Source organism: Episyrphus balteatus, chromosome 3, assembly GCF_945859705.1.
Source record: "Episyrphus balteatus chromosome 3, idEpiBalt1.1, whole genome shotgun sequence".
Classification (NCBI taxonomy): Eukaryota; Metazoa; Arthropoda; class Insecta; order Diptera; family Syrphidae; genus Episyrphus; species Episyrphus balteatus.
Genome location: NC_079136.1, coordinates 122,504,908 through 122,529,924, shown reverse-complemented (window position 1 = coordinate 122,529,924; position 25,017 = coordinate 122,504,908). Strand labels below are relative to the sequence as shown.

The window sequence follows — 25,017 nt, the reverse complement described above, 5'->3', positions numbered from 1 at the left end:
ATTCAAAAATTACTACTCTTAACCTTTAACATGGCGTTTCAAACAAAAAGATATCTTTAGTAGACGCAAAGCTATAATAACATAAAAATGACCTTCTGAAAAAGTTCGAATGCGGGTAGCGGGGAAACCACGCAACTTAAAATTAAATCATCATGGATTTGCTTCCTTACAGTCCTAGAGAACATCCCTACAAAGTTTGATCAAAATCTAAAATGAGACAGCAATTCCGATTGACGCTTGCATACGGAATGACAGTAAACGGTCTATAAAAACTGTTGTAATCGAGAGCGGTGAAATTTTTTTTTTTAACTTTCTTATTTGACCCTATTATAATGCAGCCCTATACTCGTTTTTCAGATGCATCGACTTTCCCTGGATTCCGAGGTATAAAGCTAATTTGACTCCACTATAAGGGTACAACTCATAATAATAAAACAATGCTTTTTTTTGATTTTTTTTAATTGAAAATAGTTTATTTCACATATATTTATGTGTATGTGTGTTATTATTATTTTATTAGTTTTAAATATTTTTTTTTTTTTTAATTTTTTTCTCCAATAAGAATTTGAATTAGAATGTTTTGCTTATTAAAAGCTTGTAAAGATCTTTTGTTTTAATTTTATTAAATTTTGGGAGCATTTATTAAATACACCACAGAATTAAATTTTAAATTATTGTTTATTTTTGTTTTATTTTATTTTTTATATAATATATAGATTTTATTTTTGAACTTACAAATAAGAAAATGTTTAATTATTATATTTTAATATTAAAAACTAAATTATCTTCATAATTGTATCTTCTTTTATTTTTTTATTTGTTTGTTTAATATAATATATTATGTAATAATAATTGTTTCATTTTCACATTTTTTGTTTTGTTTTTGTTTTATATAAATAACTAACAACATAGGTCGTTTGGAAACGCTTTTTAATTTTTTTTTTGTTTGTCTTCTAATTTTATTTTTGATTTTCTTATATCGAATTTTTAATAAAAAGAAGCCCAGTTTTTTGTTTTTGTTTCATTAAATGTGCTTTGTAAACATAATTTAAAAACATTTAATACATAATTTATTATAATAATTATTTTTACTAAACGAAAAAAGAAAACAATCATTGAATACACAAACAAAATATATATAAATTGTTTCAACATAAAACGAAAATATCACGCAACAACTTTGTTTGGGTATTTAATAGTTAAAAGTATGTAGTAAATAATGAAATAATAAATTAAAAAGCTGATACTCCAAAAAGAAAAATTATTATTGCAAAACAATTAAAAACAATTTGCTAAATTTATTTTTCGTTTTTTTGTTTTTTTCTCTTCTTTCGTAAAAATAAAATGGTTATAAATTAGAATTGGGAATTAAAAAAAAAACAGTAAAAATAAAATAAAAAAAAGGATAACAATATGCATTCCCGTTTTTTTTTTGTCTTATTTTTTGTTTTTTGTTGGAAAATAATTGAAGGTAGAGATGTCAGCTTAATTTAGAATATTCAGTTTGTTGTTTTTTTTTTTTTTTTGTATTATAATTTTTGTTTTTTAAATTTATGAGAGCTTCAAATAAGATGGTGGCGAACATTTCTTTCGCAGGAATTTAATGATATAAAGTGGTAGACATGAAATTAGGGTAATAATGGAAACCTTCCAGAGGAAATCATACGACCAAATGAACTCCCAATCTGCAAAGAGAAAATATGATATCAGTAAAATATCTTCACAATATACATAGTACATTATTTTTTTTTTTTCAAAGAAGTTTTTGTATTATTTGATACAATTTAAGACACACATTAAAAAGTTTATGAAAAAATTACAATACTTATTTTTAGCAATCGTTTGTTGTTCTTTACCGTGCTACTACCTAACACAATTATTGACAAAATCAGGCTATTGTTTCATTCAAAAACTTGCAATATTTTTATTTAAGTCAAAACCGGTTTTAGTTCAATATTACGTTTCTAACCTCCTCCCTAAACTACTTCATCAAAAATAAATCGTCCGAAGATCGGAGAGACCTATGGAAAGACGAATTATATAGTTTAATTCCACGCTGACGCACACTGGAGCAAACACCACTAATGCTGGTTTTTAGTAAAATTTCAAAGTCCACGAATCATGCTTCGATTTGCATTTCCGCAATCGGACAAATTTCAGAAGAGCCGAATAAAAAATTAGAAAGCGATCTCTGTTTATTTTAAATTTTTTACTGAACTGAACACTTAATTTAGTGCAACTTCTTTTTTATTACAATGGAATCGGTAAGGTTAGTTGTGTTATTTTCTTATTTTTATAAGAAAATAGTTATGTGATTGAAGATATAACAAAATATGTAAAAATTGCGTTGATTTTCGCATTTTGTCAAATTTCTAAGCGTTTTAGATGTACTCGTATTGGCAGGATTATGACGTTTTATCTTGTTTTAGAATGTGTTCAGTTTTTATTCTCCTATTGCTACTTTTTATCCTGTTGAATATCTTGCTGGTGATTTCAGTGGTCGAAATCGGAATCCAGAGGGACGGTTTTTGTTGATTTTTTAAGTTTTTGATGTAGCTTATTATGTAGCTGAAGTAGTTTTCGATGAGAAGTATGCCCCAAGGATAAGAGAAGGAAATTGCAGAGTTCTTTTCCTTAGGTAGGCTTTCATATAAGCCATAGAACATTGTATAGTTAGTAGGCCTATTTTTACTATGTGTCGATGAAGTCTTTCGCTACGAACTTTTTGTTTAGTATTTTAGTATCCGGCAAGACTAAAAAAACTCCCAACATCTTCCCCTGAGCTGTCATTTGCTAGAAGAATTAAACTTATTTGTTATGTTTTTTAGTTTTCGAAACTCATCTAACTCATTCATAATGGGGCAAAGCACCATTAACCCACTGTAGGCAGAAATTTTTTTTGTGACGTGTAAAACACACGAGTATTTTTTCATGTCGTTATAACTTTTTTTGGTCTCAATATTTTATAAGAAACTAGCTAACCCCACCCGCTTCGCTGAGTGCACTTTTAAAAAAATAGAACCTATTTGAAAATAAATTTAAACCGAAAAAAAAACTTGTTTATTGTAATGAACATTAACCAATTTATTGTAATCTAAGCAGTTATTGGACATTGTTAATGGAATAATGGCACTTGATTCTGAAGGCCGAGTTACACTTCAAAGCAATTTTAACTGCAATGTAAATTCAAAAAATGAATTGATTCAAAGTGTATTTCCAAGTATAAAGACAAATTACAAAAATCATGCTTGGCTTAGTAACGTGCAATAATGGCTTCAGAACATACAGCAACCTAAACTTTGCAATGTACAAGACTTGTCTTGAAGAAGTTAATGGCTAATTGAAGCTACCATTTTTTGTGGAAAATTCAAAGGCGAAGATGTGTTGATTTCTCAAGGTCCAATGATTCTGTCAGATTTCCTATTTGAATTTAAGCGTCTTCAATTTTCTGTAACATTGGCATTTGCTATAACCATAAATAAGGTCTATCTTTAAAAATATGTGGTATTAATTTAGAGATTCCTGTTTTTTCCTATTGTCAACTACTATATGTTGGCTGTTAGCGAGTAAGAAAACCATATGCTATATTTACATATATCAAAGATGGAAAAACAAAAAATGGTGTGTATCAAAAAGCCTTGCCATAAAAAAATAAATTTTTTGGTTTTTGTCTAAATGTCTTAAACTTTTTTTCTGTCCCATTTACCTGCGCTTATCATGTTGATAAGGATTGCCTTAAAAAAGTCAAAGAATTCATACTTTTTGATACAAAATAACGTACAAAAAGGGATAAGCCCCAAAAGACGTTTCCTATGGAATTCATGCCGGGAGAATTATCAGACCGGTGCAATACTTAAATTTGTATTTCAAGGAATAACGTGACATTCTTAACTTTATGGCAAGGACCCAGTCTTGCATAGATATAGAAGCTTCGAGCCTCGTGCCTATTCTGAAATCGTAGAATCAAAACGTTCCCAAGCTCATTTTTATGTTGGTCTGGAGCCTTTCCCTGAAATAGCAGAACAGCACTAAAATAGCAGAACAGCCAATAATTCTTTGCCGCCGGGTACAAAGGGGTCAAGTCACAAAATTGCATTTTCGGGTTTTGATGAAATAAGAATAATCTCTTTTTTCTCTTTTATTTGGTTTTAAAAACATAAATTTAGAGCGACTCTTTCCTATAAAAATAAGAGGATCAATGCTCAAAAATTCATCGATTTTCATACATTACCTAAACTTCAATCGCATTTTGTTTTTGCAAACTATCATTTACGACTTAACCCCTTTGTACCCGGTGGCAGAGAATTATCAGATGATGTTTTTTTTATTTGAATATCGTACTGCTTGTACTACTCCAAATCTTAGAACATTACGTACTGTCCACAGGATCAGAGCTTCTATGTTTATGCAAGTTGCGATCCTTGTCATAAAGTTAAGCGCATGCCACGTTATTCCTCGGTACAAAAAAATAAGTATTGGACCGGTCCACTGTGGGCTAGAACGCTATTTTAGCTGGAATTAATTATAGAAATTCTCGAAATCGTCTAAAATTGCAATTAAAGGCATTAAAATGGTGTCGAATGATATAATAATGATAATTTTATGGCACAACCGATTCTAATGGTAAGAACAACACCAAAAATAAGCGAGTTATTATGTAAAATGAGGTTTTCAAATTTTCAACACATATAAAATTGGTCTAAAAAACAAAAAATGGGTTCTTTGAAGTTTGAACGCATCAAATTCGAAAATGGTATCATTGAAGCGAACAAAAGTTGTTTTTACTTATTATGGAATATAAAATGTTAATGCAAATAAAAAAATCGTTATTTGAAAACATTCAACTCGTTTTCTTTTCATTGTAAGTGGTTTTTCTGAATATTTTGCTCCCTAAACTTTCGGAGTTACAGCGAAAAAAGTTTGCTCTTGTAGGACATAGTTTTATATAAAACATAAAGCCATATAGGCTAGCTACTTTTTAAAATTATTTCTAGAGTGTGCCTACGCGCACAGTACACATAATAAGGTAATATATTCCGAACGTTGTCAAAATTTGTTTGTCAAAAATGGGCACCAATCTATCAAGTCGGCCTTTAATTTTTATATTTCAATCGCAGTAAACAGGAAATTTGTTTTTGTTTTAATTTATAAAATTTCATTTAAAAATATTATAAATTGAAAAATAACAAATTTTCTTCGTGTTTCATCGCGGAAAATGGTAAATAATTGTTTAAAAACTAGTGGTGTGCGTGGTTTATTGGTTTTTGTGCGTTTTTCGTCGGTATTTTAAACAATTAAGAATTCGGTAGCTGACATTGGTCGCCAAAGTGTCATGTTTTGACAATCTGGCGACCAATGTCAGTTCGGAATATATTACCTTTTTATGTGTACTGTGCCTACGCGTGCCTTTTTTTTTAAAGCTTAGGAACATTCGTTTTATATAAAATCGGTGCTAGTAACATACTTTACTTTAAAATTTATACACAAAAGTTCAATATAATAACAATTTATTAGCAAATACTAGATTAGGATACATCACTTCATTGATAAACTAGCAAAATTTTCACAATCAATCCGTTAAAACAAACACAGTAAACGAATATCTGGATAGAGGAAAAAGTGGCCTTTTTTGTTTTTGTTTTCGAAAAATTGCTTTCGACTGTGTTTTTTAGGTACCCAATGAATGTTTTGACCTCAACTTTGAATGAGAAATTATAACTAGTCCATTTATCTATCGAATGAGACCAAAATTATCAATTTTGGAAGAAGTTGACATTTTTAATTAATTCCAGCTAAAATAGCGTTCTAGCCCACAGTGCGGTCTGGTAATTATCCGGGCTCGAGGCTCGAAGCTTCTATATCTATGCTAGACTGGGTCCTTGCCCTAAAGTTAAGAATATCACGTTATCCTTTTTTGATTAGATTAGAGCAACCAATGCACCAGAAAGCGTTGGATCCCAATGAGTTTCTGCTTCAAGCAAATTCAAACCTTGACAGGCATCACAATATTCAAAATCAGACTATAAACAATAATAATTATTTTGAAAGCCTGTCTTAATAATTTTTTTTACAAATTAAGCTTAGTTAAACTTTTTAAAAAGCTAGAGTGTTTCTTCACTCGTACAAATTGACAGCTATGTAAAGATGGGAGAAAAGGTATTATTTTTTTTAATACAAACCATCTACATATTAATACCTTGCAAACAAAACAAAAATTACCAAAATCGGACCAGCCAAACGCGAGTTTATCGGCCACACACACTAAACGAACTCTATTTTATATATAAGATAATGTACTGTACAATTTCTAAAAAAAATATATTAAAAAAAATATATTATATATATTACCCTTTATAAAGAGACTGTTTTGCAAACACTTTTTTTGAAAAATCGTAAATTAAAAAATTTTCGTCCCGCCAAATTTGCACATGTGTGCCGACAGAGGGTTAAACGTGGCATTAAAACAAACTAACAAATCTATGGATTTGAAATTTTTCACGATTACTTCTAACATGACAGTTGACAGATTTAAAAACAAAATTAAGAACACGTGCACAAAAACCCCCACTACTTTAACAAAAATCGAAAAAAAAACTTATACATTTACAAGCTATATTTTTACTAATTTAACTTTTATCTATTTGCTAAAAACAACATGTGGTTTGCTAGTTTAAAATTAAAGAACCTTGTTCTGAATCGGAAACAAATATGATAAGCTAAAAGGGGATAATGGGAAGCAGTCTCCCTAATAGTTTCACTATTCGTGTCACTAACTCGAACCTTATTTAAAAGACCAATTGATTAATAAATTTGTGAAGCTATTATTTTAGGGAGGCATAAATTAACATCCGACATTGAAAAAGAAACTAATGAATCTTAAAACTAATTTTTGTCTTACCAAAATATTCATGGAGCACAGCCAGTGATAACAGGTAAAGCGTTAAACTGAATAACTCTGCAAGAACCATTAATCTATAAACAAAAAAAAAAACAAAAATTAATTAATCAATTTAAAAACAAAAATAGTTTAACTACTTACCGATGCCATGTACGTATTGTCAATGCAACCATAATTAATTCTGTTAAAATTAATGCCGAAAAACTAATTGCAACAATGTGTATAAATTCATCTTCAAACAAAATCAAAGCTCCATACATAATCACACCGCCCTGATAAATACTTATCAAAACCCATATGAAAAATGTTTTATAACTCAAACTTCTGCCTTTAGATAAATCTTTATATAATTCCGGATATGTTGTTGCCGTTATCGATGTTATATCCTGATCCAGCACCAACGAAAACACTGGAAACATTGTGTACAATGTTGAATAACCAACCATAAGGAAACCTTGGTACAGAGCAACTGAGCTTAGATAAAATACCGCAGAGAACACAGCCTGTAGGGTTGTTATGATGAGGCCACGATGTATAACAAATTGTGAAAGTGCTGCAGATCGTTTGTAAGATCTTCTTCCATGCACCAGTAATAATTTAGAGATGTACGAAAATTGTGGGATACTAAAGTCACCGGCAAGAGACGCCTGTCTGCCTTCTCTTCCTTCGATACCAACTCCAGCGTCGGCTTGTTGAATCATACTCACATCGTTACCTCCATCACCAACTGCACACGTTCGTTTACCTGTATGATCTTGAATTAGAGACACTACTTGGGCTTTTTGTGTGGGACTGCATCGGCAGCAAACCACTGCTGGGCAAGCAGTAGCAAGTTCCATAAACTCAGGTCGATAGTACTGAAGGCAGACTTCCAAACTTTCACCCGAAACTACCAAAGCACATCCCTGCTTACGACGGAACTGATTTAGTTCCACATGGGCATCTGTGCGAGTCTTAACACTTTTCAGCACATGCAAACCCTGATTACGTCCAATTAGCTGGGAACTCTTAGCAATACAACAAGCAGTTTCTAATTTATCTCCCGTCAACATCCAAACTCGAACTCCAGCGTTTCTCAGCAATTCCAAAGTTGGTCGTACGCCTTCTTGCAGACGATCTTCAACTCCAGTCAAGCAGACAAGTTCAAGCTCTCGTTCGAGCGATTCAATCACAGCTGCAACTTTAGCCACACGATCCGAAACACTCAGACGTGCTGCATTGTATCGTGTCTCAAAGTCATTGTATTGTTCCTCGGAGAGGACCTTCTTAGCGACAACCAAAGTTCGCAATCCCTCCCTGGCCATATTACCAGATTCTTCATTTAACCAATCGTTGTATTGAACAATCGATGCCATAACCACATCGGCGCCTTTTAGATAGAATGTTATCTCTCCAGAGTGACTATCCTTCACAATGATTCCCATGCGTTTGGATTCGCTGGTAAATGGAAAGATTTGCAAAATCTGAAAGTGCAACAAACCCTCTTTGCTATTTCCTCCGGTGTTCATTGAACTTAGAGATGCAGTACTTGCACTGCTGGTCGATGGTGATGAAGATTGCTCATCTCTGCGCAAATACATGATATTCTTTTCTGTCGATTTGGGTGCTTTTAGTTGAAGAGTCATTGAATTTACATCTCTTGCGATTAAAGTCAGACCAACTTGTTCTGTCCATTTGACCAATGCAATTTCATCTGGACTTGAAGCCTGATAAGTGATCTCGTCGTCAGAATTTTTATCTTCCATATTGATGACTGATTTTGTGGGAGAATTGCCCTTGCTATTGACACTGCTAATGCTACCGGTATCGTCATCAGTTACTGGAGTCACATTGTGACACAAAGCCAAAGCTTTAACAGCTTCCCATTCACGCCATCCTTCAGGACGTCTCATTCGACTGCCGGCAAACTTTAACGGTTTCGTTGGTGCTGAATTATCTGGCCCATTCATTATCAGTGATGATAAACTTTGTATAATTGTTCCAATATGATGGAATGTGTCACTATCATGCGACACAATACCCAAATGAATCTTCTTGAAGACCATTTCGTTTTGTGTCAATGTTCCTGTTTTATCAGTTAGGACATAAGATATACGACCAAGTTCTTCAGGAATTGTTGTTGATCTGGCAACAGTGCCTGGAATTTCTGGATCATTTTGCATTTGCCAAGAATAAAAGGCTTTGCCCATATCCAAATTCACTCGCAAACTAATGGGAATGATGTAGGAGAAGAGCAAAACAAAACGGAACATATAACGATACCATGGACCATTGAATCCCTTCAAGATCATCATGACTAATGATAGACCAAGTACGGCACAGAAAAGGACCTGTAACAAATAAGGGTTTATTTAATTGTTTAAATTGGTACTTTAATGTTAATGTACCTTTGTAAGCCCATTGATTTCCATATCAAGGAGGCCAACTTTTGAACGTGGTTGAGAATTGTTCATAACACTGCGAGTTTCACAGCCAGTGTAGATGACAATTCCTGTTGCTGTACCAGCAGCCACAACTGTATTTGCCCACAAAGTGTTTTCCACATTTAAACTGCTCTCTTCGCAGCCATGTTGCTATGGGAATTGAGAAAAAAAAACATGCCTCACGCATAAGAAATTAAAAGGATACACCTTTCTTACTTACCATAGCAAATGTTCCAATAAACGAATGAATATCTTTTTGGGGTTTTTCTATAAAGACATTTGCGTCAATACTGAATAGATCCGAGTCCTTGTTGAGTTTCTGAGTTAGAGGCACAGCAAGACGTAGTTTCCAATCAGTTTCACCTAGAAGAAACAAAAACACACACACATTTTATCCAAGTCTAGAAGAAGAAATGGTATGAGAAAGCTTACCATCAAGTTGATCAGTTCGAACAAAAACCGATCCGCTCTTGTCACTTGTTCGCAATAAAATCAAATCGGCCGGTACACGTTCGTTCTTCTCCACAATAATAACATCGCCAACTTTAAGCTTTGACGATGATACCATTTCATAGCCATGTTCGCCCAATACTACCAAACGTTTATATTTTTGTGAATTTACTTCATGATCACGTTGATGTCGACGCACATCGTCGACAGCTTCACGACATATTGTAACCATTAGCACAAAACATAATGGTCCCCAGTATGTGTAGGGATAGCCAATACGTATATCGGGAATGAATTGACTCAGAGCCATTAACAGAAAATACAAATTCAAAAAGAAACGAAACTGCTCGAAGAGTACCAACGGCAGAAACGTTAGGAAATTGTATTTCTGATTGCGAATTTCATTTGGTGGGAATTTATCGCTGGTCGGACGTCCCAAACAGACGGTCCGGGCGCGAAGTTCACGGGCTGAAAACCATTTTCGCCACGCACGACCCCAACAGCTGGAAAGAAAACAAAAATATAAATTATTATATGAACAGAACTTGTAAAAGATTGATAAGACTGTGCGCTGGAAACTCATATTTTCTCCAACAAAGGAATTCTTATTTTACAGACAAATAACAGTTTGACTTGCATTGGAGTGAGATTAAGGATTGAAAATCGTTTAATAATTTCCATTTAGAATAAATTTGTTTTTTTTTATTAAAAAAAAAACACAATTAAAACACGGTTTCTGTTTAAACGAGTGACTTAAGAGTTTATAACACCGAGAACGACTGCTGGTAAGAATGAATCATTGGTAGAAAAACCAACAAGTCGAATAGTCATTTAAATATCAGTCGCATGTGCATGGAATTCAGAGACATAATTTATTTCATTTGTTAAACATCCAAATATGAATGAAACCAGAGGTTAATTATAAATACCTATTCTTATTATTTTTTATATTTGCGACCTGCATACACAAAGACAGGTGAAAACAATAACAAACAGCGGCGGCGGCAGTAAAAGTTTTACTGCTAAACGCATAAATCAAATATATATACATTTTTGTTTTGGATCAGAGCTAATTTGATGTCGTTTATTTGGTGTGCTAAACATAAGATTTTCGAGCGTGGATTAACGGAGTCGGGAGTGAAATGAAAATCACTCTTTTTTGGAGAGAAACCGAATGAAGAGTGTAGGTAGTAGGCCAGTCATTATATACATTTGGAAATGCAAAATGACCGAGAAAGCTAAATTTTGGATATGTTGTAGAGGATGCTTAAAAAAGCTTAACTTGAAGTTTTCGACCAAGATTTCCTATGAGCTTTTTCCGCCATTTTGAAAAAAAGGATAAAATTGTTTTTTTGACAATAACTCGGCTATCTGACGAGATGCGAAAATTTTACAAGGAGCTTTTTTGTAGCTTTTAACAAGTTCTACAATTCATGCATACACATTTTTTGTGTATCATGAACCGTTTTCGAGATATCGATTAAAAAAGTCAAACATTTAGGACATGCCATTTGTTTTTTGACATAATCTATTTTTGGGTGATGAATATCGAAAAAATTATTAACATAAAATTTGTAGACCACATTCAGACCTACAATGCCGTATTTTTATATTTTTTTTTGGACAAAAATTACGACTTCCAGCCGGCCGCAAAGTCGTTTAGTCCGCTCCCACCGCCAAGCAAGCCGCCCGTTCGGTTGTAAAAAAACAATCATTCATGTTTTTTTTTTAATGTTTATATCATTATATCAGTAACACATACATACAAATGTATGTATTTATTTAATAAATAATGAGAAGAAGATGGTAATGGTTTTTTTGGTACCCCAATTTTATTAACCCAAATTTTGTAAATACAGTATACCGGCTTTTTGTGTTGATTGTGCATTTTGTAATTTGCTTCAATCTCAATATTATTTAGTTCATCAAAATTGCAATTAGATCAGTGCCAATAATTTTTGAAAATAAAAAAATTATTAGCAGCATTTAGGATAAATGGTATATGAAAGCGGAAAAATAAATTGCCCACAAACTAATTGGTGGAAAGGGGGCGGGTGAATGCCTTGTTCGATTTCACTAGTCAAAAAGTTTTTTTTTTATAGAAATCAAAGTATATTTTTCTAATGATTTTTTTGTATGCTGAGCTCGAATCTTCGTCAGAAAAATTCTATCACGTTGAGATATAACCATGCCAATACATCACAAAAATAGTGTTTTGAACGTTCAAAATTCAATATATCAAAAACTTTGCACGGTAGAGCTATTCTAATGCTAGATTGAATTTAAGAAGGTCAAAGGTTATTAGAAAAGTATAATTTGGTTTCTATGGAAAATTATTTCTCGCCAATATTATGTCATTTACGGAAAAATCGATCTTAAAAATCGTTTTTTTTTTTCAATTTTTCTCAATATTTTCTAAATCAAAAGTATAGTTTTTCCATACAATCTTAAATAAAAGGTTTTAATCTAAGTAACTGCATTCCAAGCTTTTCAAAAATCAAAAACTTTTTGGATTGACAAATAGGCTATTTTATCAAATTAAATTCGTCAAAAATCCAAAAATTAACTTTTTGCTCAAAAAACATTTAAAATACATAGAAAACATAACAAAGTAATTTTTAACCAAGATTTGTTAAAATCAAACCATTTTGGTAAAAGATAAAAATAAAAAATAAAAAAATCGTATTTTTTGCACATTTTCAATATTTTTGAGATTATATATGTAAATAAAATGGTTTTAGTAAAAGTTATGACACTTTTATTACCAACAACTTTTCCAACCACCCATATGCTGCTAATAATTTTTTTATTTTCAAAAATAATTGGCACTGATCTAATTGCAATTTTGATGAACTAAATAATATAGAGATTGAAGCAAATTACAAAATGTACAATCAACACAAAAAGCCGGTAGACTGTATTTACAAAATTTGGGTTAATAAAATTGGGGTACCAAAAAAACCATTACCATCTTCTTCTCATTATTTATTAAATAAATACATACATTTGTATGATGTGTTACTGATATAATGATATAAACATTAAAAAAAACATGAACGATTGTTTTTTTTACAACCGAACGGGCGGCTTGCTTGGCGGTGGGAGCGGACTAAACGACTTTGCGGCCGGCGGCGGTCGTAATTTTTGTCCAAAAAAAAATATAAAAATACTACATTGTAGGTCTGAATGTGGTCTACAAATTTTATGTTAATAATTTTTTCGATATTCATCACCCAAAAATAGATTATGTCAAAAAACAAATGGCATGTCCTAAATTTTTGACTTTTTTAATCGATATCTCGAAAACGGTTCATGATACACAAAAAATGTGTATGCATGAATTGTAGAACTTGTTAAAAGCTACAAAAAAGCTCCTTGTAAAATTTTCGCATCTCGTCAGATAGCCGAGTTATTGTCAAAAAAACAATTTTATCCTTTTTTTCAAAATGGCGGAAAAAGCTCATAGGAAATCTTGGTCGAAAACTTCAAGTTAAGCTTTTTTAAGCATCCTCTACAACATATCCAAAATTTAGCTTTCTCGGTCATTTTGCATTTCTAAGCCGTTTTTTCCGACATAATGACTGGCCTATAGGTAAGATAGGAGACTGGACATATTTTGAGTTACCAATGTAGTTCTATTCTTTTATTTTTTTTTTTTAATATACCTTAAATAAAATTGTTAATCTTTTTAAATAGTTATAGTTTTCAAAAAAATTAGAGCAGCTACAAATTAAATATGACAATTTGACAGTTTACAAGCTTTTTTTTATTACGTTTATAAAAAAAAGCTTGTAAACTGTCAAAAAAGAAAATTAAGAAACAAATTAAACAAAGTTTTATGAAAATAGCTTCTTCAAAAATAAGTTTTGAATTTTACTCTTAATAATTTTTTTTTTTGAAAATTGTTAATATAATGGCTACTAAAAGATTCATGTAAAAACAATTTTGTTAAGTAGTTTACGAGAAGGTCAGAAATCATGTTCAACTCAAGGTAAGGTTAGGTTGCAAGGGGCGTGCTCGGCAGAAAGATTGTTGCCCATATAAAAGAGGGCAGAGCGCAGAGATGCTGCTTAACTAATGGTTTGCATAGGCTTGTCTAAGAAAACATAAACTTGAGGATTCAAAATCTAAAAGATTTTTTTTTTGAAAAATTATGTCAAAAATTTGAAAAGGGCAAAATTGAATTAAATGTTTTTCATCCATTCTTGAAACTAACCTAAAATTACAAATTTATATTTCTTTAAAATATCTTATTAGCCCGCTGCCTATCTCAATTTATTGGCGGCGTTCCTTTGGAAGAGAAAGACTACTCATGTATGTATTATCTGGTACTACCAATTACACATCCTATCTACTCGCACTTGATCCACTTATCATATTCTCATGGGTAGTCATAGGACCACGGTTTTTATTAAAAAAAAAAAAAAACATTCCTCTTTGGAAGAAATATGGAATGGATTTTACTTTGAAAATGTATATAGGAAAAAAATAGTCTTTTGTTTATAAGGGTGTTTGAAAGCACTTTGAAATTGAAAACAACTGTTAATTTTTATTGGTTTTTTAACGTTTTCATGTTTTTTTTTTTTTCAAAGAATATTATAGCAAAATTCGGAACAAAAATGGACACAAGGAACTGATTTTGTTTAACAAAATGATTTATACCTAAAAATTCCCCCAACAAAAGGGGGTACAGGTACATACATTTTATATACTAGTAAAGAATAGGTTCTAGAAGACTGATTATTTTTTTTAATTAGAGCTTGAGGACGTTGCTAATTAACTGCGCTTTAGTTATATAGAAACAACAGTTTTGCTTAAGAATAAAGCGATTTGCGTATATTACAGGTAATTAAACAGATTTTTGGTTTTGCATTTTCAAAGAGGAACTCTCAACAAACAATATAAGAACGAAAAAACTCCACGTGCAGGAGAAATGCATTTTCAATGTTAGTTTCTATTTCTGCATTGTATAGGTAGACCTTAGACTATAATTGGTTAAAATGTAGAAAAATAATGGCAATAATCAAACATTGGTTTGCTAAAATTAATACTGTCCATGTTTTTTCATCATTTTTCTATTCAAGTGACGCAAAATAAAGTTTTTCATGAAAAAAAAAAAAAATCGAAAAAACGCAACTAGTTATTGAGTTATTTGTTCTTACAACATTGTTTGTTAAAAAGTCATCTTTGAAAATGCAAAACCACAAATCTGCTTAATTACCTTGGGATGCAAGCGATACTTCTCAAAGTGAATGGATCCAAAAAACTTGAGTCTAATGCAGATGCTGAAATCAGAAAGCCACCAGCAAAATATAAGAAAGGCATCAGAAAGCAGTACACGAATATACATATAAACATTTACGGCCGATTTCTTCACAGAGTCCTAACGCTAATACCGGTCCTAGTCCTAAAGTTAGTACTCAAATCAGTACCAACTCATTTCTTCACCCAAGTACTAGGTCCTAAAACTGTCAATTTAGGACCGAGTACTAGTTAGGACCTGGTCCTAAAATCTCAAAATCGACTAATACCTGGTTATTATACCAATCGTTAGTACTCAGATCGGTACCAAGTGATTTCTTCACAAAAGTCCTAAGCCTTAGTACTGTCAAATTGGTACCGAGTATTAGTTAGGACTCGGTATTTATTAGGACCTCAAAATCGGTAGTCTAGCGGTTAGTACTTCAATGAAAGCAATGGATTTAATTATTTTTAACAGATATCTGGCAAATTTCTTAATTTCTTGGGTGTTGTTGCGCTTGACAAGTGCGTTTCTATTGATTTTAATGATTTGGATGATTTTGTTTTTATTTACCAAAAACATAATAACCGATTTTTTGCATTAGATATAATTCATGAATAATAACGACAAAGCAACTTTCAATAAATTATTATGAAAAAAAAAAAATCGTTGGCACTGCATTTCTGATAGGAAAACCATGGTTAAGTATAAATATAAATGGAGTCACCTACATACAATATTCACTCAAAATATCACCTTTCGGTACCATTTTACGGGAAGAGGACAGGTTTTAGAATTCGTGATGGCCGTGTGAAAACCATCTTCCAATTTCCAACGCAAAATGTATTTGAAAAAGGATTCTATTTACAAATAGTATTGCAGATCGAACTTGTCTTCGTTCGGTTCTTCCTATGACTGCTATAAAAAAAACTGCACCAAAACAATAAAGCCGCAGTTTTTCAAAAACGTTATTTTTATTTAGATATGAATGTACATTATGAACAAACATCCGCATAAAAAAGACGTTTAGTCTTTTTTATTAGTTATTTTAAAATTATTTTTTTTTTGTCTTCGGACTTTCCTAGGCAATGGCCAATCTATATTCGTTTGTGAACTAGTTACCAGTCTTGCCGATACTTTTGTATACGATCCAGACATTATCTTCGTTCTTGATTGTGACAGTTCTTAATAGAATTATTCTTATGTTCTTGTTGGCCTCTTTTTCAATCTTCACAATATTAATAAATAAAATGCACGACTGGGGCCGCACGTACTTGCTCTTATGATAAAAGTAGCTTTTATGTCAAAGATTTAAAAAAAAATATTTTGAATTAGTTAAAATTTGATTTTTGTTACTAGTGTTTTTTTGACAAAAACAAAAAACGCAATTAGCTACATATATTAAAATCACTTAAAGCATTATGTATGTCAAATTTAGTCTAGAAAATTGTAATAACTCATTAACGGTGTACGGGAAGAGCCGACATCAAAGATTAAATAAATTGCACGACTGGGGTCGCACGTACTTGCTCTTATGCTTAAAGTAACTATAATGTTAAAGCTTTTTATTCAAGAAATTTAAAATTCGATATTTTGAAGAAATTTCATAAGTAGTATAAAAAAATTAAATCTGTTTTTATAATTAATAAAACGTTTTAAAATATCTTAAAAAAAAAAACAAATATGCCATTTTATTTCTCGTATAAAAAGGTATTTTTAGAAAAAAAATTTTGAAAATTGTAGGAGCCGTTTTTTAAAAAAATAATTTTTTATATATAAAATTTTTTTAACATTTTTCAAAAAAAAAGTTGGTATGCCATTTTGAAGAAATAATTAATTTACACATAAAAACTAAATTTCAAAATTTTTCATTGATCCGTTTTCAAAAAATTGATTTTTCAAAAAAAAAATTTGAAATATTTTTAAAAAAACCAAAAATGCGTTTTTTGAAAATTTTCGAAATTTTTAATATTATCTTTACTTACACACGTTTGTATAAAAATTTTCATTTAAATCGGGTTAATTTTGTACGAGATATTCAGAAACGAAAAAAACCGTTCTATGACAGGTACCGTTAATAACGGTACAAAAAATATTTTTTTTATTTAAAATGTTGGCCCTTATGTGTAGTATTACACACAAAAATTTTAATCAAAATCGTTAGAGCCGTTTTTGAAAAAAATTAACTTTTCTATTTCCGTTATATGGCAGGTACCGTTAGTTTTGGTCATAAAAAAAAAATTTCAATTTCCCCTCTAGGGAATCACCAAAAACTGCTAACTACCAAGTTTGAAGAAAATCACTTCACTCGTTTAGGCTGCAGCTCCAGATAGAGACAGACGGACAGACAGACAGACAGACAGACAGAATTGCCGGACCCACTTTTTTGGCATTCTCCATCATCGTAATGTCATGTAAAATTGTTATCTCGAGTTCGATTTTTTTTACGAATCCTAAACTTGCCCTATAGTACCTATATCGCAAGTAAAAAAATGTAAAGTCATATTTCCATTATCCGTATTTTTTGAGAAAAACTAAAAATGCAGTTACGTTAGATTTACGTATAACATTACTTGTGTAAAATTTAATCGAAATCGTTAGAGTAATTTACGAGAAAATTGCAATAACTCCATTAAGATGTACGGGAAGAGCCGACATCCGCGATTTAAAAAAGAGTTAATGTCATATTTTCACTATCCGCATTTTTTGAGAAAAACTAAAAACGCAGTTATGTTAGAACTGCAAACAGCATTACGTATGTTAAATTTAATCAAAATCGTTAGAGCCGTTTTCGAGAAAGTTGCAATAACTCTAAAACTTTGTATGGGAGGTATACGTTTAAAGCGAGATATTAAAAAACAAAAAAAAACCAACCTTGGAAATTACAAAAAAATCATCTGTACCAAATTTCAAGAAAATCCCTCAACCCGTTTAGGCTGCAGCTTCATGTACAGCTTTTTGTGACGACGCACCGACGCACAGACCGACGGACGTCATGACGAAAACCACTTTTTCGGACTTCTCCATCATCGTAATGTTAGTTTTGATTAAAACCTCGAATTTTTTTTTTTACACGAAACCAATACTTGCCCTATTGAGCAAGTAAAAATTATTTTAATGATAATTTCATTAATTTGCTGTTTTTATATATTTTTCATTTGGTTTAATCTGCTGAAATATCAAAATAAAATATTTCAAACATCAAAATATTGTCAGAATGACAGTTAGACCAGTTTTATACGTATTAATTCTTAGGACTGCGTTGTGAATTTAGATCAGGTCCTATATATGTGAAGAAATGTTCGGGTCCTAACTTTTCCTTAAGACCGAGTACTAGTGCTAGTACCTGGTCTAGCTAGACCGGGTACTAAGCTGACTTATGTGAAGAAATTGGCCGTTAGATCATTCAAGAGGACCAATCTACATCACCGACGGGTTTGAACTCAGCAAAATTACTTGGATTTTTAAGGCAAGGAGTGACTTAATAAAACTAAATGGAAATAGATTTGGGCAAAACGAAACTGTATTATGTACTGTATGCAACATAATACAGAAGAGAACATCCATCACTTCTTAGGCAGATGTCCAGGTCTAAGGGAATTCCGTTTAAGTTTCTTTGGGAGAACCAGCTTAACATTAGATGAAGTAATTCGTATACTAAATGGAGAGAACTGCCACGATTTTGATAGGCTTAACAATTATATCACTATAGCTTTACCATACAGAAATGAACTAGTGAGATAATTCAACCAATAAAAATTTTCTTAAAAACTCATCATAAAAATGTATCACATTGCTAAAATTAATTCGAATTTAACTACCCGATAGACAACTTTTGTCATTGTCGTAAGTTTAGTATTTTGTACATAATAACTAAATTCAAAGAAAAATTTTTTTTAATTTATAAAAAAAATTGTAAGCTTTTTGTTATGTTAAAAAATAAAAACATCTTACTACTACTACTTAAGGGGGGAAAACCCTCTGGACGACAGCTTTTTCAATAATTTTTTATGAAAAACTGAAAGCACTTATTAAAATTTTTAAAAGAACAAGATATTACTGACATTATTAAGTATTGATACAATTTTTTTCAAATCAAAAAATAACAAAATGGCGACTCTAGAGCCCTTCTAAGTTGGCGCCTCTAGTTTGCGCCGTGCAACGCACAGGTCCAGGAAACAATCTTATATCAAAAGGGAAATTTTTTTCCCTTAGATGATATTAATACGCATTGCATGAACCTAAAATTATTTTTTAAAAATGAAAAATAAAAATTAGAAATTAAAAAAACGAAAAAAAGGTGTTTTTCTTACAAAGAAGTAGTTAAAAAAAATATTTACTGTACAAATTAAATTCAACTTATAGGTTCATGCTATGGCCAATGATTCAAGGAGTAATTTGCTTTAAATTTGAAGTCGATAGCTTCATTAGTTTTTGAGTTACGTTGCACGGCGCGGAAAAAATGTGTTTCGAGAAAAATGCGTTTATAGTTTTCGTTTTTGTACTGTGGTATGCTCGAAACGCATGGGTTTCGGGACTATCTGGGGTCTTTTGAGGCTTCATTCAAGGCTAAGACCAATAAAATTGTTTCTTCGGTTGATAAATGAAACTTTTAGGGAAAAAAACAATAATGGAAAAATTAAAAAATTCCAGAGGGTTTTCCCCCCTTAATTACCTGACGAAAGCGCCAATCGCTTGTTTCTTATACTATGTTTCCACCTACCCTGAATCCGAGATTTAGCTAAGTAGATTTCGAGATTTATTCTTAATCTCGGATTGAGGGTAGATAGATGAATACCTTGGATTTAGGGTAGGTGAACCCAATTCCGAGAGTTAAGCAAGTAGGTTTAGAAAAAATCTCGAGATTTATTCTAAATCTACTTAGCTAAATCTCGGATTTAGGGTACATGGAAACGTAGTATTAAGCAAAATTGTGTAAAGTGAAACGCAATGTTCCTTTTTTTTTTCAATTTCTTAATCAGCCTAAAAATAATATACCTAATAGTTTTTTATTAACGGCTCTTTTTTAAAACAACCATAGAATAGAACTAGCTCATTTGGTTGCTCTGAATGTCTTTGTTGTAAAAATGTTCATTTATCTCTATCAGAATCAGACCCCTTTTAACTCTTCACTTTCGTTGACCTTAATTCAACAAAGTTCTATTTTCCATATTAAACTTTTTTTTTTTATTTTTATTTTATTTTAATAGAGTAGGGAATTGAATAACAAAAACTTGATTATGAACCATTGTTTTCAGTTATCAATAAATTTGCTTGAAAGTGAATAATATGACTAATATCTATGTAAGAGAGAGGTTATTATTGTAATGATCACCATCATTGTCAGAAAGAAAGAAAAAAAAAATATATGCCAAGGTTTTAAGGTTCATTTTAGAAATAACAAATATATCAATGCCATTATAATGAAGCTACGTAGGTATTCAGTATCACAGAGAAAATATGATACTTTGGTGATTTTTTTCTCATTTTAAGTGCAACTCTAGCTACCTATATATTATTGCAGGTAAATTAATTGATTTATTATTCATTTTAATAAGCTTCCAAGAGATGTTCCACAAACCAAAACAACCACTTTTTAGAGTAGAAGGAGGCAGAGGCTCTAGCTGTACTCTGATCGCAGTGATGTCACATCAATTGTTTTTGCTAAATGCAATTTTCTTGTTATTTTCTTTTCATTCGCAATCTTTTTTAATTTGAGAATTATTTTTAGTTCAAAAGAAAAAAAAAAAAATAAATAAATAATATATTCTCTATCTCTTTCTATCTCATAACAAGCCTATATGAATTCTATCTCTGTATACAGTCGTTGTTTTTTTTTTTTTTGCATTTAGAGAAAATCGATAAGAAAAATTCTGATGCACTCAGCTGTAAAGTAAAACTGTATCTTCTCAAAACGGGTGCTCCATGGGGAAAAAAACAAAAAAAAAAAAATGAAAAACCATTAACATTTTAATAAAATTTATTAAGAAAAAAGTAGTAAACATTTCGCAACAAAAAAAGAGAATGAATAAAAATGATTCACCTGAATATATTCCACCATCGACTTCTGGGTCGATTTATCAACGGAATGTTCTCTTTAACAATCGGCGTTGTGGCCGAACTTTGTGATGTATCATCCATGCTAAATGTTTCAATGATTGCCAATTGAAATTTAGTTTTTTTTTTGTAAATTCTTCAACACAAATTTTTCAACTTTCAATTTACATATTTTATTGTGTTTTTTTGTAATTAATTTAAAAAATTCTTCTTCTTCACCAAAAGAGATTTGAGAGTCTGATTAAAAATTTTTTCACTTTGTTCTGAGAATTCAGAGAAAGAAAAAAATAAAACACGAGCAACGACGACGAGATAGAAAAACAAGAAACTTCAGAAACAACAGCGCAGAACAGAAGAAAAACACTGACTGAATTGAATAGAAAGGGACAACGATATAACTACTACGAATGGCAAAATTAAAAAGGAATTGTCAAAATCGATACGAGTTTAGTTTTCATGTTTGAAAGTTGGTAGTAGTTTTTGTTATAAAATGCACCTGCCTTCTTTCTTCCGTTTGTGCAGTGATTTTGCACAAAACAAAAACAAAACAGGGTGACTATGAATAAAGTTCACTTTTATGTTTTTAGGAAATAATTTGTTAAATTTGAAAAAAAAACAAAAAATAACTGTTAAAAAATGCATTTAAAATTAAAAAAAAAAAATATTTTCAATTGAAAAAAAAATTAAATATTTTGTTCTTTGAATTTCTTAAAATTTTAATTATTTAGCAATACATTAGCTATTTCAAAATTAATACATAGGTGTAATAATAATAATAATAATAGGTGTATTTTTTATTACAACTGGTCTAAACTGGACAAAAAAAAAACGCAGTCGGGGCTAAGCAACAATACCTTAGCCCCTTGGGCTTAGTTTTTTTTGCCCGGAGATTTCTCTGGGCTTAGCTCTTTGAACAGTTTTAAATCTGTGATACCAAACTAATTTTTTTTATAAATTGTTTAGAATTTGTTTACAAACGTGAAAATTGACGTTTGGAATGACAAAATGTATTTAACTAGTTTTGGTAGCTAAAATTTTTGTATCTCTTTGTAAAGCATACAAAAAAAAAAAAAATACAAGAAAAACCCGAAAGCGAAAAATATGACAGTGCTGCCAAGATTTCCGGTTAAATCCCGATTCCAGTTAAGTCCGGTCGTAATAAAAAACACACCTAATTTTTTAAGCTATAATATTTAACCCATATTTGAAAAAAAAAAATAAATAAATAAAAAAAATGTAAACATTTGAATTTATTTTTAATGCAGGAATTTTTATATTTGGTACTTTAGGGCAAGTCTAAAATTCATAAAAAAAAAATCGAGCTGGAGTAACAAAACAATGAGACATGACAATGACATGATAATGGAGAATGCAAAAAAAAGTGGGTGTCGCAATACACTTTGATCATATCTTGAACTGCATCCTAGGACGGTGTTCACATTGGCCTCACTCCGCCGAATCATTTTGACAGCTATGTGAGTCCAAAGATTTTAAATGAGTTTTAAATTTCCTGCCTCTTTTTGACATCTCTTTGAAGTGCAAGTGAGAAAGCAACACATAAACGTCAAAATGAGACGGCGGAGTGAGGCCAATGTGAACACCGTCTAAACTAATAACGTGCTTTTCTTTAAACTTAGTAATTAGTCAGCTATTACATGAAGCCTCAAGAGGCTTGACTCTTTTTTCGAATTTTCTTTTGATAATCATTCTGTGAGGCGCGTACTATTACACGATGCCTCTTGAGTCAAAGACTCAAATTTGACATTTCTTTTTTGATTTCAGTATTGTTGTTGTATTCCACCAAGAAGCAAAAAGAAATGAAAGGGAATGTTGAAAAAAGAAAGAGTGGAAAAAGAAACGTCAAAAAAGAGTCTCGGAATTTTGGCCCACGACTCTCCGGTCGGATAATTTTTTGTTTTATCTTCTTTCTCTTTTGCACTCATTGGTTTTGAAAAGAGGCGCGCCTCTTGAGGCTTCATGTAATAGCTGACTTATGAGTTTTGTGAGATTCCCTAGAGGCAAAATTGAAATTTGAGCCGTTGTATTTGAAAGTGATATACATAATTACATTTCATGTTTGGAGATATTAAAAGGTTTGCGTTTTAAAGCTTTTAAAAATATAGCTGAATGTTAGGGAATTCAGGTGATGCACTTTAGATTATTAACATGTTACATTTTAAAATGCAATTAAATTTATTAAAATTCATAAAGAAAGTAAACGGTTTTTTACCCCCAAAACCACTTTCATAAGTAATAAAAAATAATAAAAAATAATATTTTTGTATAGAAATTCTTTTAAAAATTGGGTTTATTAACTGTTAAAATTAAACTTTAGTTAAAAATAAATTCTTTTCATCAATAATCAAGTTTATTACCTAGAAACTGATTTTTTTATTTAGTTAAAAAAATAAAATTTAAACGAAATTCATTAAAAAATTATTTTTGTTTTTTTTTCTTTAATTCCATTTTTTTTTTTTTTTTAATAATTTTTTAAACGGATCAATGGTTTTTTGAAGCTTTGTTTTTGCACAAATCGATTATGTATTAATACCTTATTTTTATTGGCATTCCAATTTTTTAATTGATTTTTTAAAATTTTTTTTTTAAATTTTTATAAAAAAAAACTTTTTAAATAACTAAAATATTTAAACAAAATTTTTTTAATGGCATACTTCGATCGGGGGTCAAAACTACTTAAAACTCGTTGAAGAGATGTGTTTGTAATTTTAAAAACAAATTGTATACTGTTTACAAGTTTTACTTTAAAATTCTTTTTAAATTAAAAATATTATTTTATGAATTTTTAAAAAAGCTTTAGTATTTTAAACAACTTTTAGAATAAGCATTTTATTTAAATGCAAAATATTTTTATTTACAATAAAATATTTTTTGTTTGAGTGTAAAAATGCAGAAAATCTTTGAATCGCTTTCAAATTTCTTGTTTCGAGGTCATCAAGATCCTCATTTACAAGCTTTAGCGCTTTTTTCACATTTTTTTTGAATCAGCATTCAGAAGCTGAATATTTTAAAATCGACAAACCCGATAACTAAATACTTTTAGTCTCTAATATTTCCTGAACTTGCCAAATTAAATTTAAACTCGATAATGATAAACAAAAATACTTGGCATGACTCCTTCCGAGATATGTAGTGGCAACCGTAGTTCGGCATATGTACATGTTGCACATAGCAAGATTTTTGCGTGAAAATCGTCAGAAAAAAATACACCAGCTGCCAATCTGCTTCCAGTTTATTTGGATTCTACAAAAATACAGCCACTATTTTCCTTAGAAGTTACAACCGTTTTAGATTTGAGCTAGGTAGGTAATTGTGGTACTTTTATCTGAAGTTTTATTTTTAATTGCTGGGAAGTAAGAATTGGACGCTATCCGATGAAGAGTCTGTTCTTTTTATGTTTTTTATAGCAGTTTTCTTTATATAAAAATACACTTTTTGAGATGACTCAAAACTGTTTGCACAAAAATGCTTTTCTTTATTGTTAAAAGAGATTTAAGATTTTTTCAAGTTTATTTTTATTTATAACTAAAATGTTGCCACTAAAATATCCGGTTTTTCTTCAAGCTAGATATACGGTTTCCGGTAAAATTGCTATCGATCATATTACGGAGTGAATAATGTTTCTTTTTTGCAAGTATTGCATTTGCCCCTTCAGCATAATTCTTGTTAATTTAGTTTGACAATCAACAAAGGTATTTTTCTAGATAAAACATTAACTTAAAAGTTCCAAAATTGGGTCAATCTTTAATAGTATCTTTATAGTAGTTATCAAAATGTGTAACATTTTTTGATTCTGTTGCAATGATTCATAAACACTTCAAAAAAAAGAACAGTGATTATCTACATGAAACATACCCTAATCAGTCATACACGCTTTCATCACATTGATAAAAAATTAAATTTAATCAAACAATAGAACCGAAATGCTT

At 30.8% G+C, this 25,017-nt stretch overlaps 1 protein-coding gene across 2 annotated transcripts in view; it reads right to left on the bottom strand.

Moving 5' to 3' along the window:
- Positions 1-659: 659 nt before the first annotated feature.
- LOC129913598 (probable phospholipid-transporting ATPase IIA) overlaps positions 660-25,017 on the bottom strand; it is a 29,252-nt gene continuing 4,894 nt past the window's right edge. Inside the window, exons 1-7 of one of the 2 annotated variants that reach the window (XM_055992360.1) lie at positions 21,057-21,395; positions 9,754-10,274; positions 9,542-9,684; positions 9,286-9,471; positions 7,040-9,228; positions 6,899-6,972; positions 660-1,685 (exon numbers count right to left, since the gene is read on the bottom strand). In XM_055992360.1, coding sequence (XP_055848335.1) covers positions 1,552-1,685; positions 6,899-6,972; positions 7,040-9,228; positions 9,286-9,471; positions 9,542-9,684; positions 9,754-10,274; positions 21,057-21,154 — 3,345 coding nt within the window. In that variant the 5' untranslated portion in view covers positions 21,155-21,395 and the 3' untranslated portion in view covers positions 660-1,551. Of the gene's footprint in view, positions 1,686-6,898; positions 6,973-7,039; positions 9,229-9,285; positions 9,472-9,541; positions 9,685-9,753; positions 10,275-21,056; positions 21,396-25,017 lie in introns of those variants that run through there. The other variant, XM_055992359.1, reaches the window with a different exon arrangement.